General features: G+C 44.9%; 1 protein-coding gene across 2 annotated transcripts in view; it reads left to right on the forward strand.

Annotated features, from left to right (window-relative positions):
* The window catches only part of KBTBD12 (kelch repeat and BTB domain containing 12), a 100,899-nt gene extending 89,383 nt beyond the window's left edge, over positions 1 to 11,516 (forward strand). For both annotated transcript variants that reach the window (XR_011426752.1, XM_001488860.5), the window contains one exon: positions 8,736 to 11,516. Coding sequence is in view for 1 of the 2 variants with exons in the window: in XM_001488860.5 (XP_001488910.1) it covers positions 8,736 to 8,917 (182 nt within the window). In the remaining variant the exon portion in view is untranslated. The remainder of the gene's footprint in view (positions 1 to 8,735) is intronic.
* Positions 11,517 to 16,880: the final 5,364 nt, after the last annotated feature.

Here is a 16,880-nt window from a genome sequence, read left to right on the forward strand (position 1 = left end):
TGAATGGATAAAGAAGATGGGGCATATATATGTATACAATGGAATACTACTTAGCCATAAAAAAGGTGAAATCCAGCCATTTATGACAAGCATGGATGGACCTTCGGGGAATTATGCTAAGTGAAATAAGTCAGACAAAGACAAATACCATATGATTTCACTCATATGTGGAAGATAAACAAGCACATAGATATGGAGAACAGATTGGTGATTACCAAGGGGAAAGAGGAGGGGGAAGGGAAAAAGAGGTAAGGGGGCATATATCTATGGTGATGGATAGAGACTAGACTTTTGATGGTGAATACAATGCAGTCTATACAGAAGCCAAAATATAATGCTATACCCCTGAAATTTATATAATGTTATAAATCAATGTGACCTCAATAAAATTTTTAAAATTTTTTACAAAGGTTATGGACAGGGGCTGGCATCTCGGCCAGGTGGTTAAGTTTGCATGCTCTGCTTAGGCAGCCCGGGGTTTCACCAGTTCAGATCCTGGGTGCGGACATGGCGCTGCTCATCAGGCCATGCTGAGACGGCGTCCCACGCAGCAGAGGCAGAAAGACGTACAACTAGAACATACAACTATGTATGGGGAGCTTTGGGGAGAAGAAGAAAAAAAGAAGATTGACTACAGATGCTAGCTCAGGTGCCAATCTTTAAAAAAGAAAAAAGAAAAAGGCTATGGACAGAAAGACAGCCAGACCTTATGTAACTCCTGATGAAGTACACAGCACCACCTTTGAAATAGCCTTGCCAAAAAATCAAACCTGAATCCAATTAAGGTTTTGCATCCAAACACCAATTTACAGGAAATCCAAGAAAGAAAGAGATGTGTTAAAACAACCTCATGAGGATGCAAGCAGCAAAACCAGAGTATGGAAATCTCTACAGGACAAACACCTGAGTTTCTTAAAAAAAAACAGACAAGGAAAAGAAAAGGCTGGAAGAGGAATTCTCAGATTAATAGAGACTAAAGAGACAGATTAACATATGACAATATTACCAGAGGGGAAGGAGGGAGGAAAGAGGGCAAAAGGGGTAATTAGGCACATGTGTGTGGTGATAGATTGTAATTAGTCTTTGGGTGGTGACCATGATGTAATCTACACAGAATTCGAAATATATTACAATGTACTCCTGAAAGTTATATAATGTTATAATCCAGTATTACTTCAATTTAAAAAATCACAATAAAAAAGCATTCTGGGAAATGCGAGTGCTGACTGGATATTGGATGATACCAAGGAATCACTGTTAAATTTGGGGGGAGAGGGGATGTTGGTCTTGTGGTTATATTTTTTCAAAGGAATTACCCTAATATCTCTTTTAAAAGAGGTACATATTGAAATATAGGTGTAATGATAGGGTGTCAGATTTACTTCAAAATAATCTGTGGGGGTTGGAGGATGGGGAGATGGATGAGGAGAAGAAGGTGGAAACAAAGTTGACCACGAGTTAATGATGGTTGAAGTTGAGTAATGATATTGGAAGGTCGTTATACTTGTGTTATGGACTGTATGTTCGTGTCTCCCCAACATTCTTATGTTGAAGCCATAACCCCCAATGCGGTGGTATTTGGAGGTGGAACTTTGGGGAAATAATTAGGTTCAGAAGAGATCATGAGGGTGAAGCCCCCCATGATGGGATTAGTGCCCTTACAAGAACAGGAAGAGACACTAGAGCTTCCTCTCTCTGCCATGCCGTGTGAGGATACGAAGGAAGGCAGCCGTGTGCAAACCAGGAACAAGGCCTCACCAGAACTTGACCAAGCTAGCACCCTGATCTCAGGCTTCTCAGCCTCTAGAACTATGAGAAATAAATATCTTGTTGTGTAAACCAAAAAAACGAGAAAAACCAGAAACCAGAGCAGCTGTAAAAACATCTATGTGTTTAGCCACCTATAGTCCAAGCCCTCTCCCTTTACACTTAGGAGGACAGCCCTGCTCCCACTGGGAGGCTGGAAGTGGGAGCCTTCGTCATCTCCCCCTCTGATAGACAGTCCCAGGGTTGGGCCCATCAACCTCTCACTCCCAGGACTCTGAAGGGAATGGCGGTGTTCCCAGCAGTAGTGCCCCAGCCACGGCAGCCAGCAGTGTGTAGGAGCCAGGGTGGCACTCCGGCCGGATTGGGCCCACCGCCAGGCCTCCAGCTTCCCTCAGTCTGGTGAGCCACCTTCCTTCTAATAAATCCCCATTTTGCTGAAGCCAGCCCAAACTGGTTTCTGTTGTTGCTACCAAGAACTCTAATACAACAGGCATGACTCCTTTTGCGTTTAACAACACAACTTTAAAATATATGAAACAGTAACGGTTACAAATCATAACATAAATGGATAAATCTACACATGGACTTTGAGATACCGTTCTCAGAAATCAACAGATCAAATAGATTAAAACACTAAAGCAAAAAGAGATCTAGAGCTTTGTGTCTATTTAAGTTTTAATTTAAGCTAATTACAATTAAATAAAAGTTAAAATCAGCTCCTCGGTCTCACTAGCTCCGTGTCAAATTACTCGATAGCACGTGTGTCTAGTGGTCACTGTATTGGATAGTGTGGACTATAGAGCATTTCCTTCATCACAGAAAGTTCTATTGGACAGACCTGGTATAAGAAAATGTGATGTACAGGCAAATCTCACTTGATTGCGCTTTGCAGATACTGAGTTTTTTACAAATTGAAGGTTTGTGGCAACACTTGCTCCATAGTGTCGAACAAGACTATCAGTGCCATCTTTCCAACAGCATTTGCTCACTTTGTATCTGTGTCACAATATTTCAGACTGTTTCATTCTTATTATATTTGTTATGGTGATTTGCGATCAGTGATCTTTGATGTTACTATTGTATTGTCTGGGGCACCACCAACCACGCTCATATAAGACAGCGAACTTAATTGATAACCGTTGTGTGTGTTCTGACTGCTCCACTGACCAGCCTTTCCCCCTTCTCTCTCCTTCTCCTTGGGGCTCCCTATTCCTTGAGACACAATAATATTGAAATGAGGCCAATTAACAGCCCTACAATGGCCTCTGAGTGTTCAAGTGAAAGGAAGAGTGGCACGTCTCTCACCTTAAATTGAAACCTAGAAGTGACTGAGCTTCATGAGGAAGGCATGTCGAAAGCTGAGATGGGCTGAAAGCTGGGCCTCTTGCACCAAACAGTCAGCCTGCTGTGAATGCAAAAGAAAAGTTCTGGAAGGAAATTAAAAGTGCTGCTCCAGTGAACACACGAACGATAGGAAAGCAAGACAGCCTTATTGCTGAAACGGAGAAAGTGTGAGTGGTCTGGACAGAAGACCAAACCAGCCACAACATTCCCTTAAGCCAAAGCCTAATCCACAGCAAGGCCCCGACTGTCTTCAATTCTCTGAAGGCTGAGAGAGGAGGAAGCTGCAGAAGAAAATTTGAAGAACCAGCCAGCGGAGGCTGGTCCGCGAGGTTTAAGGAGAGAAGCTGTGCCCATAACACAAAAGGCGAAGCAGCACGTGCTGATGTAGACGCCGCAGCAAGTTACCCGGAAGATCTAAGTAAGATATTAATGCAGGTGGCTACGCTGAACAACACGTGTGCGATAGAGACACAACAGCCTCATATTGGAAGAGGATGCCATCTAGGACGTTCACAGCTAGAGAGGAGTCACTGCCTGGCTTCAAAGCTTCAAAGGACAGGCTGACTCTCTTGTTGGGGGCTAATGCAGCTGGTGACTTTAAGTTGAAGCCAATGCTCCCTTTTTTTGTTAGTGCCCTCGAGTCGATTCTGACTCCCAGTGACCCTGTGTACAGCAAAGTGGAACCATGCCTGGTCTTTTGTGCACCATCCTCTCATCTTCCGGTGCTGGATCAGACAATGCTCCACTGCTATTCACAGGGTTTTCAGAGCCAATTTTTTCGCAAGTGGATGGCCAGGTCCTTCTTCCTAGTCTGGAAGCTCCACTGAAAACTGTCCACCATGGGTGACCCTGTTGGTATTTGAAATCCCAGTGGCACAGCTTTCAGCAACACACAGCTGCCACAATATGACAGCCAACAGATGGATGGTGTGGTTCCCTGACCGGGAAACATACCCAGGCCACATAAGGGAGAGCACCAAATCTTAGCCACTAGAACAAAAGGCTGGCTATAGTGCTCATTTATCGTTCCAAAAATCCCAGGGCCCTCAGGAATTATGCTAAATCTACTCTATAAATGGAACTTTATAGAGCCTGTGCTCTATAAATGGAACAACGAAGCCTGGATGGCAGCACGTCTCCCTACAACATGGTTTACTGAATATGTTAAGCCCACTGTTGAGACCTGCTACTCAGAAAAAAAAGATTCTTTTTGAAATATTACTGCTTGTTGATAGTTCGCTTGGTCATCCAAGAGCTCTGATGGAGACACACAGTGAGATTACTGTTTTCATGCCTGCTCAGACAATATCCGTTCTGCAGCCCATGGACCAAGGAGTAATTTTGACTTTCAAGTCGCCATTCTAAATGTTATTAACAACATTTGTGATTCACGGGGAGAGGTCAAAAATATCAACATGAACGGGAGTTTGGAGGGAGGTGACTCCAGCCCTCATGGACGACTTTGAGGGCTCAAGACGTCAGTGGAGGAAGTCACTGCAGATGCGGTGGAAACAGCAAGAGAACTGGAATTAGATGTGGAGCCTGAAGATGGGACTGAGTGCTGCAATCTCATGGTCAAACTCTAACGGATGAGGAGCTGCTCCTTGTGGATGAGCAGAGAAAAGGGTTTCCAGAGATGGAATCTGCTCCTGGGGAAGACGCTGGGAAGGCTGTTGAAACGACAACAAGGATTTAGAATTTACATAAACTCAGTCGATAAAGCAGCAGCAGGGTTTGAGAGGATTGACTCCAATTTTTTTTTTTTTTTTGAGGAAGATTAGCCCTGAGCTAACATCTGCCACCAATCCTCCTCTTTTTGCTGAGGAAGACTGGCCCTGAGCTAACATCCATGCCCATCTTCCTCTACTTTACATGTGGTCGCCTACCACAGCATGGCTTGCCAAGCGGTGTCATGTCTGCACCAGGCTCTGAACCGGCGAATCCCAGGCTGCCAAAGCAGAATGTGCAAACTTAACAGCTGCGCCACCAGGCTGGCCCCTGACTCCAATTTTGAAAGAAGTTCTGCTGTGGGTAAGACGCCATCAAACAGCACTGCACGCTGCAGAGAAATCGTTCATGAAAGGAAGAGTCAGTCAGTGCAGCAAACTTCATTGTTGTGTTACTTTAGGAAATTGCCACAGCCACCACCCCACCCTCCAGCAACCACCGCCCTGATCTGTCAGCAGCCATCAACGTCAAGGCAAGACTCTCCAACAGCAAAAAGATTATGACTCGCTGAAGGCTCAGATGATGGTTAGCATTTTTTAGCAATAAAGTCTTTTTTTAATGAGGGTATGTACATTGTTTTTTTAGACATAATGCTACTGTGCATTTAGTAGACTACAGTATAGTGTAAACATAACTTTCACTTGCACTGAGAAACCAAAAAGTTCATGTGACTCACTTTATTGTGATTTTTGCTTTATTGTGGTGACCTGGAACTGAACCCACAATATCTCCTATATATGCCTGTGTATATGTATATACAATGGAATATTATTCAGCCATAAAAAAGAAGGAAATCCTGTCATTTACCACAACAGGGTTGAACCTGGAGGACATTATGCTGAGTGAAATAATCCAGATGCAGGAAAACAAGTAGTGTACGATCTCACTATCTGCAGAATCTAAAATAGTAAGCGCACAGAAGCAGAGAGGGAATGGTGGTTGCCAGGGACTTGGAGGGAAGAGAAATGAGAAGATGCTGGTCAAAGTCTAAAATCTTTCAGTTATAAGATGAATAAGTTGTGGGGATCTAATGTATGCATGGATCTAATGATACTGTAAGGTACACTTGGAAGTTGCTGAGAGAGAAGATCTTAAGTGTGCCCACCACACACGCACACAAAGATAACTGCATGAGGTGATGGGTGTGTTAACTAGCTTGATTGTGGTAATCATTTCACAATGCATACATACATCAAATCATCACATTGTGCACCTTAAATATATACAATTTTTATTTGTCAATTATACCTCAAGAACGCTGAAAAAAACAGATATTCACTTTCATACCTAATTTTGTACTTGTAACTTGGTAATACTTTCCTTAAAGAGAGCCACTGAAATTGTATAAGCTTTAGGTCCCACAGCACCCATCTGTTCCTGGCCTCATCAACATGCTGTGAAAAATACAGTTTCTCTATGTCCTTCTTCATTCACTAGAGCACAAGTTTTGAGAATCAGATCTGGTTGCATATTCTGGCTCTGCCACTTCTGACTATACACCTGTAGGCATGGCATTTAATCTCTCCAAGTTTTTCCTAATCTGTGAAAAGGGGATGATGTTAGTACCTGCCTCACGGGGTTATTATGAAGATGATGTAACATAATGCCTCAAAAGCAGCCACCACACAGTAAGCATAGTATGCATAGTATGCAGCAAGCATATAATGAATATCAGCTATTACTATTTTTTGGTGTTTGGGGAGTAGAAATTCTTTCAGGAAATGCAAGTGAAAAAAGACATTTTCAAACACACAAAAGCTGAAAGAGTTTGCCATAAGACCTCTTCTAAAGTGTATACTTAAGGCATAAGGAAAATTATCTCAGATAAGTCTAAGATGCAGGGCCAGCCCAGTGGTGTAGTGGTTAAGTTTATTCACTCTGCTTCGGCAGCCTGGGGTTCATGGGTTCGGATCCCAGGCACGAACCTACACACTGCTCATCAAGCCATGGTATGGCAGCATCCCACATACAAAATAGAGGAAGATTGGTACGGATGTTAGCTCAGGGACAATCTTCCTCACCAAAAAAAAAGTCTAAGATGCAAGAAAGAATGAAAGTGTAAATATGTGGGTTATTCTAAATAAACATTTACTATATAAAACAATAAAAATAATGTCTTGTGGAGTTAAAAAATAATATAGAATTAAAATGCATATCAAAAATAGCTAATAAATTGGCAAGGAAGTGAATACAATTAAACTATTCTAAGGGCCTCCAAAAGGAGAGTCACGATTTTATTATCTTTAGATCTTGGCAAGTTGAGTATGCATGTTTTACTTCCAAGGATAACCACCAAAAGGATAGAAACAGAGTTTATAACTTCTGAATCAGTGGAGGGAAAGAAATGGAATGATAAGAAATACTAAGCCAATCCAAAAGACAGCATCAAAGAATAAAAGAAAGAACAAGTGAGATAAGGACAACCCACAAATGGAATGGTAGATTTAAATCAAGATACGTCAGTAATTGCATTAAATGGAACTGGACTAAATTCTCCAGTTAAAAGACAAAGATTGTCAGAATGGTTTTTAAATTCATACTTTTCACTATTTACAATGTTAGTCAAAAGAATTCTGGTGGTACTTATTCTAGAATAAGAGGATTACTTATAATGATAAATTTATAAATGATAAAATGTATATTACTTAATAACAACTCAAAATGTATACACTAAAAATTGACAGAACTAAAAGAAGAAATATACAAATCCATAATCTTAATGGCATATTTTATCACAGCTCCCTTAGTAACTGACAGAACAAGCCCCCCCCAAATCATAAATATGCAGAAGAGTTGAACAACACGACCTAATGAACATATATGGAGCACTGCACCCAGCAACTACAAAATACACATCCTTTACAATCACACATAGACCATTCTTAAATATTGACTTTTATCTGCCAGGACTGGGTACTTTTACATACTTTATTTCCTCTAATCATCATAAAATTGTGAAATAGACATCTGGGCTGGAAATCTTCCATTTTCCCCTTCATATTCACCCTGTCCTCTTCCCTATCATGTTCTGTGTCCCGCGAGGCTGATCTGTATGGGCTGCATTCATAGGCTCCTTTCCCCTCTGGCTTCTGGTTGGGTTCAGCCAATGGGAGGCAAGAGCAGAAATTGTTGGGTGAAAGGTAGATAGGGTCAGGGTATTTATTCTCCCTGCACCCTCCCTGGGGGATTGCCAAGCATAGCTGCATCCATCTTCCCCTAGCTAAGTCTGCTCCTGCCAGGCAGCGCTCTCCAGACGGCTGCCCTCTCCAAGTTCCAGTATCCATTCCTTCCCCTTGTTTCCTTTCAGGTTGAGGAGTGGTAATGGTCCTTGCTATTCTTAGTCTGGAGTACTGTGCCATCCCTTGTAGGTCTTCCTAAACCCTGCCCACACCTTTCCAACAGTCCCTTTACTAAACTTTCTTCAATTTACCCAGTTTGAGTATACCATCTGTTTCCTGCAAGGACCCTGTCTGTGTATTGGCATCCTATCTGCATTTAAGGAAACATAAGCTCAGGGAGGTCAACAACATGCACAAGGTCACATTACTCTGGCTGTACCTCTTCTCATGGGTGTAGAAATAAAGACAGTTTCATTCCTTGCTCCCATCATTAATAAATCCTTAGCATGGTGTTGAAGCATCCTTTCAGTTTTAGACAATAGTATGCCCTGTCAGTATGTCTTGAATGATTTTTGAATGTGAGTTGTAACATGGCCTTGCTTAGTTTCTTAATTATAAGGAACACTGTGTCTTCCATTTAAAGTATCTGTATTCGATTGTTTGTTAATTAGTTTTTGGTGCATAATACCTTTTGGAGGAAGTTGTTTAATACAGGATAATGACCTTTGAATTTAATACCCCCATGATAATTTGTCTTCCTACTTTACTGTTTTTCAGATCGCCATGAAGTTATCTCCAAAGAAATATTGGAGTTGGATCCATGGGAAAATCAGTGGAATGTTGTAGCCATCAATGTCCTCATGCATGACAGCTATGATGTCTGCCTGGTGGCCAGGATGAATCCCCGAGACCTCATCCCCCCGCCTTCAGATTTGGTGGAAGAAGGCAATGAGCACTGAGGTCAGCGATGCTATAGGACCTCCTGTTGTGTCTGAAAAGGAGGCATTAGGAATGGAGTGAGCCCACAGGCATCCGTCAGCCACCTAGGACATGTGTTGCATGTGTAGTGACCTATGTGCAAAGCAGCATATGCTGGGCACTGCAAGGGGGAGTGTGCAGAGTCTGCCCTCAGGGACCTCCAGTTGGCTAGGGTGGACAAGATACTACAAGGAGAAATGTGGTGACAGCACAAGAGAAACACAGGGTGAGTGCCACAGGAGTACAAGGGATGGAGGGACATCACACTGCTGGGGACTCAAGGACAGCATTGCCAAAGAGCAGGGCCTTTGGAGGCAGTCCCATGGGTGTAGTTGATGGTGAGGTCACAGAGAGTGCTGAGCAAAGACTGAGAAGTTTGGACCTAGTCTCTGAGCAGGGGAATCATCTCAAAATAGTGGTATTAAAGGAAGACTTCTCTTTGGGCTCTGTTCTGGCTTCAGTCTTATACAGACTGTCTATTCTCATGCCGTATACCCTTCTACTACAGTGACATTGCCCAAAACAGGGCTAGCAGTGGACTCCAGGTTCACGACAGCCCAGGCACTCAAGCCTCACCACAGTGAACAGAGGAATTCCGCCCTTGGTTGAGTCTGTGTCAGCGACAGAGATGCGGGGTTCCACGGCCCTGGTCCACTCTGGGGTTGGTACAGAGTGTCCTGGACTGGTCTTACCTGAGCTGCCCTTGGCCTTTTCTCAGATACATGTGACCTTCTACAGGTTCGCCTTGGTTGAACAAAACTGGCCTAGACCACCCAAGCCAGGGACAGACCAGGCTCTAGAATGGAGGAGAGAGGAAGCACTCCCTTTGACTGCCAGCTGCTCTCTCTGACACAGCCTTTGCAATATCTTCTCCAAGGTTGGAGAGTAAGGATGGAGCTGCCTGCTTCAGCCCACAGTTGAGCATAATCAGAAAACAGCCACTCCCAAAATATATTTTCGTGACAACATTTAAACACATAGGAAATCATCTGTTCTTTTACTCGCCATCTATACTTCTGGAAGCACAGTGGTTCAAAGAATGCATTTCAGTGGCTGTTCTTCAACAACTCAAGAGTTTCATGTTCCACAAGTCTCTTTTTGAAGCAGGAGTGGTCAGTGAAATTCCCTAGAATTTTCTCAGGGGAGACAATCCGAGACTGTGACAGCTCTTCTTTGGTGCAGAGCTGTGTGACTGTAATGTCTGTTAGTCCATGTCCCCAGCTTCCAGCTGTTAGCCCAGGCAGGAGAGGCAGGTCCATGGAAACAAGCCAAGTGGAAACTTGCTTCTGCCGCCATGAAGGGGGGACCACTTAGACCCAGGGGAAGTTGTCCCTGAGTAGGCTAGACTCTAGGAGGGCAGGGGCCACATCTATCTCTCTGCAGTTGTGCCCCAAGTACCCATCACAGTACCTGGCACATGGTGGCTCTTTGAGTGGCCTGCATGGGGTAGCATTTCTCAATTTGACGGCTTGGTCTCTGAGCACATCTAGGAACCTGAGTTAAAATGAGCTAGTTCTTCTCCCTGGTGAAGGGTCACAACCTTGGGTTCTTTCTCTTGTTGCAAAGGCAGAGCAGTTCCTCCAAGTGGGCTGTGCTGGCTGGTGGCAGCCGCGGTTAAGGATAAACCCTCCAGGTCTCTGCTTCCCTCACTTCCTCTTACAAATCGTGCACCTACTCCATCTGCTCCAACAGACTAGAAGCTGCCACATTTCCCTGGATCAAGGAGGCTTTGTTGGCGTGTCATGACACATTTCTAGATGCACTGGGTTCAAGACCTAGGCTCTAGTCCCAGCTCTGCTACCTAGCTAGCCACGTAAGCTTGGGCCAGATGACCTTTCCAAAGCCTTATTTTCCTCATACGCAGAATGGGAGGAAAAATACTTTATAGGGTTGGTGTGAGGATTGAGTGAGAAAGTGCTGAGCACAGTGCCCGCTGGACACCAAAACAGTCAACATTCTTCAGCTGCCATTACTTTTATTGTTATTATCACTGTAATCAGCATTTCCCAAAGCACAGTGCCCCAAACAACTAGACGCAAATGCTGGAGTGGCCTCTCTTGGGATTTTAGGGAGCAAGGTGCGTGTTGTCTAGATAGTTCTTAGTTTCCCAGCCCCAGCCCCTCAGCTGCTCCCGCTGGTGTGCCGATCGACAAGGGCAGGTTTCCTTTAGTGTTTGCTTCAAGCCCTGGCTGCTCCTTGTCTGACTGTCATATTTGTGATTAAAAACAAGCAGCCCTGCCCTCCTGCTGTTAGGTAGCATTAGAGATTCACTTTTGGAACCACATTGTCCTCTCACTCCTTTTCTTCACTTTAACTGACGGCTGAATCAATGATGCATGGAGGACTCCTAAAACTTTGACTGTTTGCTAGTTCTTAGCTTTGTGAAGCAGGGTTGTTTGACACTGAGCAACAGAACACAAGAGGAAGTGATCAGATGCTGAGGCTGATGGAAGACTGCAGCTGTCAGCCGCCCCCGGTCAGTCTGTGTTCATCGAGAAAAAGCCATTGTTCTCACTGATTAATTTCATAATGAGCAAATGCTTTAAATTTGAACATATAAAATAAAATTTTACTAATAAAGGATCGCTTTCATTTTGTTTTTCATGTTGCAATTCAGTGCAAATCTCATCTAGAGAAGGGGTTCTCATGCCTGAGAAGTGCTGAGAGTCACCAGAGTTGGGGACGACCAGCCAGAGGATCACTAGGAGCAGGACCCAGAGGCCAGGCCATGTGAGCTGGGTGAGGGGCAGGAGGTGGTCCCATTTCCAGGGTGGCTGAGGCACTAGAGGATGTCAGGAACAGGAGATGAGGCCAGTCACAAAAGACCTCGATGCTTATGCCTCCGCAACACACTTTCAAGCAAGGAAGTCCTTTAAGAACATCCGTCTACAGCCCAGTGTGGACAAGCAGGGTGAGAGCAGACATGGGCAGACGGGCAGGAGGCCTGGCAGGAGCCCGTATCAAGGAAGCTGAGCTGCCTAGCGGCAGTGGGAACCATCGAGTCCTGTGCAGCTGGAAATTGGGAGAGTCAGCAGTTGGCTGGCCGACACTGAGCAGGGAGATGCCACCTCAAGAGAACGGCTAGTCAGCCAAATCCAAAGACCAGAAATATTTCCAGGGATCCCCTCCACGTTAAAGTGTTCCTTAAAGAGAGCCACCACTCAGATGGCTTCAGCTGTTCACCCCAGGCCTGGCTGGAAGCACCAAGAGAGAGAAGAGGCTGTGGGGGACTGGAATTGGCCACCCCAAGATATGTCTCTTTGGCATGAGGATTATTTTGGGGCTGGTTACTTTTAAAAACTGCAGACAGGAAAGAAACGGAAAAGTAGAATTTACTTACCCTTTGTTAAGAGACATTTCCATTTGTAAGAGAAATCTCCATCTGTAAAGGTGTCTCCCTCTCTGTACCAGGAAGGAGGGATGACCTTATCTCTAGAAACTCTTATCAGTGTGGAAGGCAAGGACTCAAGTTTGCATAATAACCTGACCCTTGTTTACTGTACTTGTGTGGTAATCTCCCATGATGACTCCCCCTCCACCCCCAACATCCTCCTTTGTCTTTAGCTGAAGATGATATTTAAGGTGGTGGCTTCAGCCATTTTGGCGAGTTGCTCAGTTTGCCTGAGCCTCTCCCATGTATACATGTTATAAAGCTTTGTTCAATTTTCACCTGTTATCCTGTCTCATGAATTTAATTCATTCTCCAGCCAGAAGAACCCAGAGTAGGTAGAGGAAATGTCTTCCTCCCCTACAAGGCATTGGGGTATATTCAAGTCACCCACTTCCTTGCCGGCCCTAGCAGACCCAGCTGGGTGTGCCCCACACTGCCATTCCCCTATTCTTGCTTCCACGGACAAGGACCCCGCCCCAGCTCACTGGTAGATCCTGCCTAGCATGAGCTGCTGTAGCACTCGGATTCCTTTTACCACTGGTTAGTCTGATACGGCCGTATGGCACAATCCTGGCCAAAGAGACACAGAGGGAAACGAGGGAGGGGCTTTGGGGAGAGGATTTCTCACTCTCTAGAAGAGAAACAGAGGAAGAGATGGCTCTTCTCACTGAGTCTTTTCAAATCTGCCTGCCGCCCAGAACTGCAGTGACTGATGGCTGTGAAGAGGAACTAGACAGAGACTGTGGCAGTTGATCCACAGAGCGTGGTGGGATGGGGGTGGATAGACCCAGGTGTCCTGGACGGTGTGAGTGAGCCACTGAATGAACCAGCCACCGGACTTCTCGCTAGATGCTGTTACAATAAATACTCCTTATTGTTCGGGCCACCTTGAGGTATTTGCAGCCTAAGATTTCCTAGTGATACTCCAGTCTTCCCCCACCAAAGCCACTTTCTCTTAGGTGACATTTGCTCCCCCTACCAAAGGGGAGGATTCAAACAGTCCTGGTCCCTGGGACGTCTGGTGACAAGGTGTTTGAGTTCATCGCAGTGAGGTAAATTCTGCATGCCCAGAGAATGCCGATGGTTTACAATCCCGAGGCACTTCTTAACTACTTAGGCATCTTTCTCTCAGAACTTCAACATTGTTTTTGCTATAACTCCCACTTACCACCTGTTTCTGTAAATAAAATTTTGTTGGACAGTCAGGGATTGTCTGTGACTGCTATTGCACGAGGGGCTGCCACAGAGCCCTTCTGGCCCAAGCCTCAAGTGTTTCCTATCAGAAAAAGTGTGCCAACTGGTGTATTCCATCAAATTTTCTTGAAGAAAAATACTGAGCTAAAGGAATATATAAATTATAAAGGAATATATATATATGCATGCTCCTTCATTTTTACACATACATAACATTTTTACGTAGATATACGTATATATATAGCATTGTTCTAATCCATTCTTTCACTCAACAGTATATTTTAAAAAGAGTGTTCCATACACTCTTGCCTTTCACAGCTGCATAGTATTGGATCATAGACGTAGCATCGTTTCTTTAACAAATCACCTGGTGGTTTCCTCCAGCTGTTATTTGAAGGGGGCAGGGACTCCATTCTCTCGCTATAGGCTCTGGCACCAAATTCAAGGCTGGGGGTTGATTAGAAGGTGGAGTTTGCTTAGATTCCCTATGGGAGCCTGGGAGCTTTAGAGACAGATGCAGGAGCCTGCCTGGCTGTGCTATATGTGGCCTCAAGCCACTTAGAGTCTTTGGGGCTTATTGAGAGACATTACAGACAGCAGCCAAGTTAGGAAACAGACCAGTCTCATGCAGAGGCTGGCCCGAGCTGCCCAGAGAGAGGACCCCTGGGAGGGAGCAGGCAGACGGCACCGAGAAGAGAACTGGCTGACGCAGGCACAGTCAGGTTCTCGGGGGAGACCAAACCCGACCTGCAGCACTGAGAAACGCAGCAGTACTCCACTGGCGTGGAGCACAAGAAAAATACACAGGTCCGAAAGAGCACCAAAGCTTCAAGTTCAGGCCAAACACGAGGCTTTCCACCACCAACGGCACTTCCTTCAGGTTGGAGGCATGATTTAAGGCCTAGCAGCCCCACTGAAAGCATGTTTCTCTGCCTTCTCAATGCTATGGGTCTTTAGAGCAACATTCTAGAAAGGAAGTGTGCCAATACGGGATCTGCAGCATCTGGGGGACCGCACCATGAGAGGGTGGACCAGAAGACGACAGGAGCAGAGTGTCCCCATGGCCTTGAACCAGCAGCTTCTAGCTCCAGATGAAAGCCACTCTTCCCATTTCTCTATCCCTACTCAATACATACGGGTGCTCAGCCCCGAATTAGGCACTACTGGCACTTCCAGAATGAGCCTTGCTGTTGAGGAATTGCTCAGAGGGCAGATACACACAGGGAAGATAGAAAAGGGTCAGGAGTCGGTCAGCATGTTCTGAGCACTTTTTCTGAGCCAGGCACTGTGATGGGTAGAAAGACGCGATGCAAGGCTGTGCTCTCGACGAGCTCACTTTCTGGAAGAGAGAGATGTGGGAACACAGTGACAGGACATCTTATGAGGAGTTGGAGTCTAAATCTACGTCAGGCAAAAATGCAGCATAGTTCACATTATCCCTGTATTATTTTCCGATCTCTGCCGGAACAAATCACACATTTAGTGGTTTAATACAACACAATTTATTATCTGACACTTCGGTAGTTCACAAGTCTGAAAGGGATCTTGATGAACTAAGATCAGGGTGTCAGCAGGACTGCCCTCCTTTCCAGGCTCTGGCGAAGAATCCATGTCCTTGCCTTTTTCAGTCGCTAGAGGCTGCTGGCATTTCTTGGCTTTGTCCCCTTCCTCCATCCTGGAAGCCAACAATTACGATGTGGGGCCTTGCCCCCATTATCACATCTCCTCTGCAGACTCCCTCACCCACTCTTAAGGATGCTGTGATTACACTGGGCCCACGCAGATATCCAGGAGATTCTTCCCATCTCAAGGTCAGCTGATTAGCAACCTTAATTCCCCTTTGCTGTGAACATTATATCTTCACGGGTTCTATGGATTAGAATGCTCACGTTTGGGAGAAATCATTGTTCGGTCTACCACAGCATCTAATGCCAAAAACTGCCCGTAAAGTACATCTGTGTACAACCTGTACAGGATTTCTTGTGTACCCCAAGGGTGGGGGCCACAGGGGTGACAATGGCAAGTGTAAACGCAGATGCATGATCATGAGAGCCCCTGTCTCAGAGACCCCGCACCATCCCTGCACAGGGGACGATGAGGGGCGCGGCTCCTCCTTGCCTGCAGGATTCCCTCCATTCTGCCTTCACAGAAGCCTCTGGTACATGCCCTCGGATTCAGAGAAGTGCAGCAACAGCTAAAGACGAATCCTCACGTACATTAGATGCTTCCCCGGTGCAAGCAAAGTGACCGAAACTGCTGGGGGTGTCCAGGAAGGAGTACTCGTAGCTTAGGGAGTCCAGGGGGCTCCTCTCATGGACAGGTGACAGTGGGCTTGGGTTTGCTGGATGCACAAGAAAGAGGAAGGACGTTCCAGGTGCAGTAGCAGCCTGTGCAAAGGCCCTAGCATGGGATGGGCCTGCTGTGTCTGGGGGACAGAGAAAAATAAAGATATTATATTTAATAGAAATAGCATTTATAATAAATTATTGACTTGCCAACAATTCTACCTTTCAGAATACAGAGAAAATGACAAGCTAACTTCTATTCTGAGCGATACAAAACTAGCCAGGCAAGTGAGTGTGAAGGAGAGTTCTTTTGCCATCTCTCCTCCTTTTTCTTCCTCATTTTCATCCTCTGCCTTAATTTTTTAATTGCGGTCTAAATAGTTTATAACATTGTGAAATTTCAGTTGTACATTAATATTTGTCAAACACCACTTAAATGTGCCCCTGCTCCCCTTGTGCCCACCCTCGCCCCTTTCCCCCAGTAACCACTAAATTGTTCTCTTTGTCCCTAAGTTTGTTTATCTTCCACATATGAGTGAAATCATCTGGTGTTTGTCTTTCTCTGTCTGGCTTATTTCACTTAATATCATGCCTTCAAGGTCCATCCATGTGGCTGCGAATGGATGATTATGTCTTTTTTATGGCTGAGTAGTATTCCATTGTATGTATGTAACACATCTTCTTTATCCATTCATCAGCTGATGGGCCCTTGGGTGGCTTCCACATCTTGGGTATTGTGAATAATGCTGCAGTGAACATAGAGATGCATAAGTCTCTTTGCATTGTTGATTTCAAGTTCTTGGGATAAATAACCAGTAGCGGGATAGCTGGATCATATGGTATTTCTATTTTTAATTTTTTGAGAAATCTCCATACTGTTTTCCGAAGTGGCTGCAGCAGTTTTCATTCCCCCAGCAGTCTATGAGGGTTCCCTTTTCTCCACAATCTCTCTAACATTTGTTATTTTTTGTCTTGGTTGATTACAGGGTGTGAGGTGATATCTCATTGTGGTTTTGATTTGCATCTCCCTGATGATTAGTGCTGTTGAACATCTTTTCATGTGCCTATTGGCCA

The sequence above is a fragment of the Equus caballus genome, chromosome 16 (assembly GCF_041296265.1).
Source record: "Equus caballus isolate H_3958 breed thoroughbred chromosome 16, TB-T2T, whole genome shotgun sequence".
NCBI classification, from domain to species: Eukaryota; Metazoa; Chordata; class Mammalia; order Perissodactyla; family Equidae; genus Equus; species Equus caballus.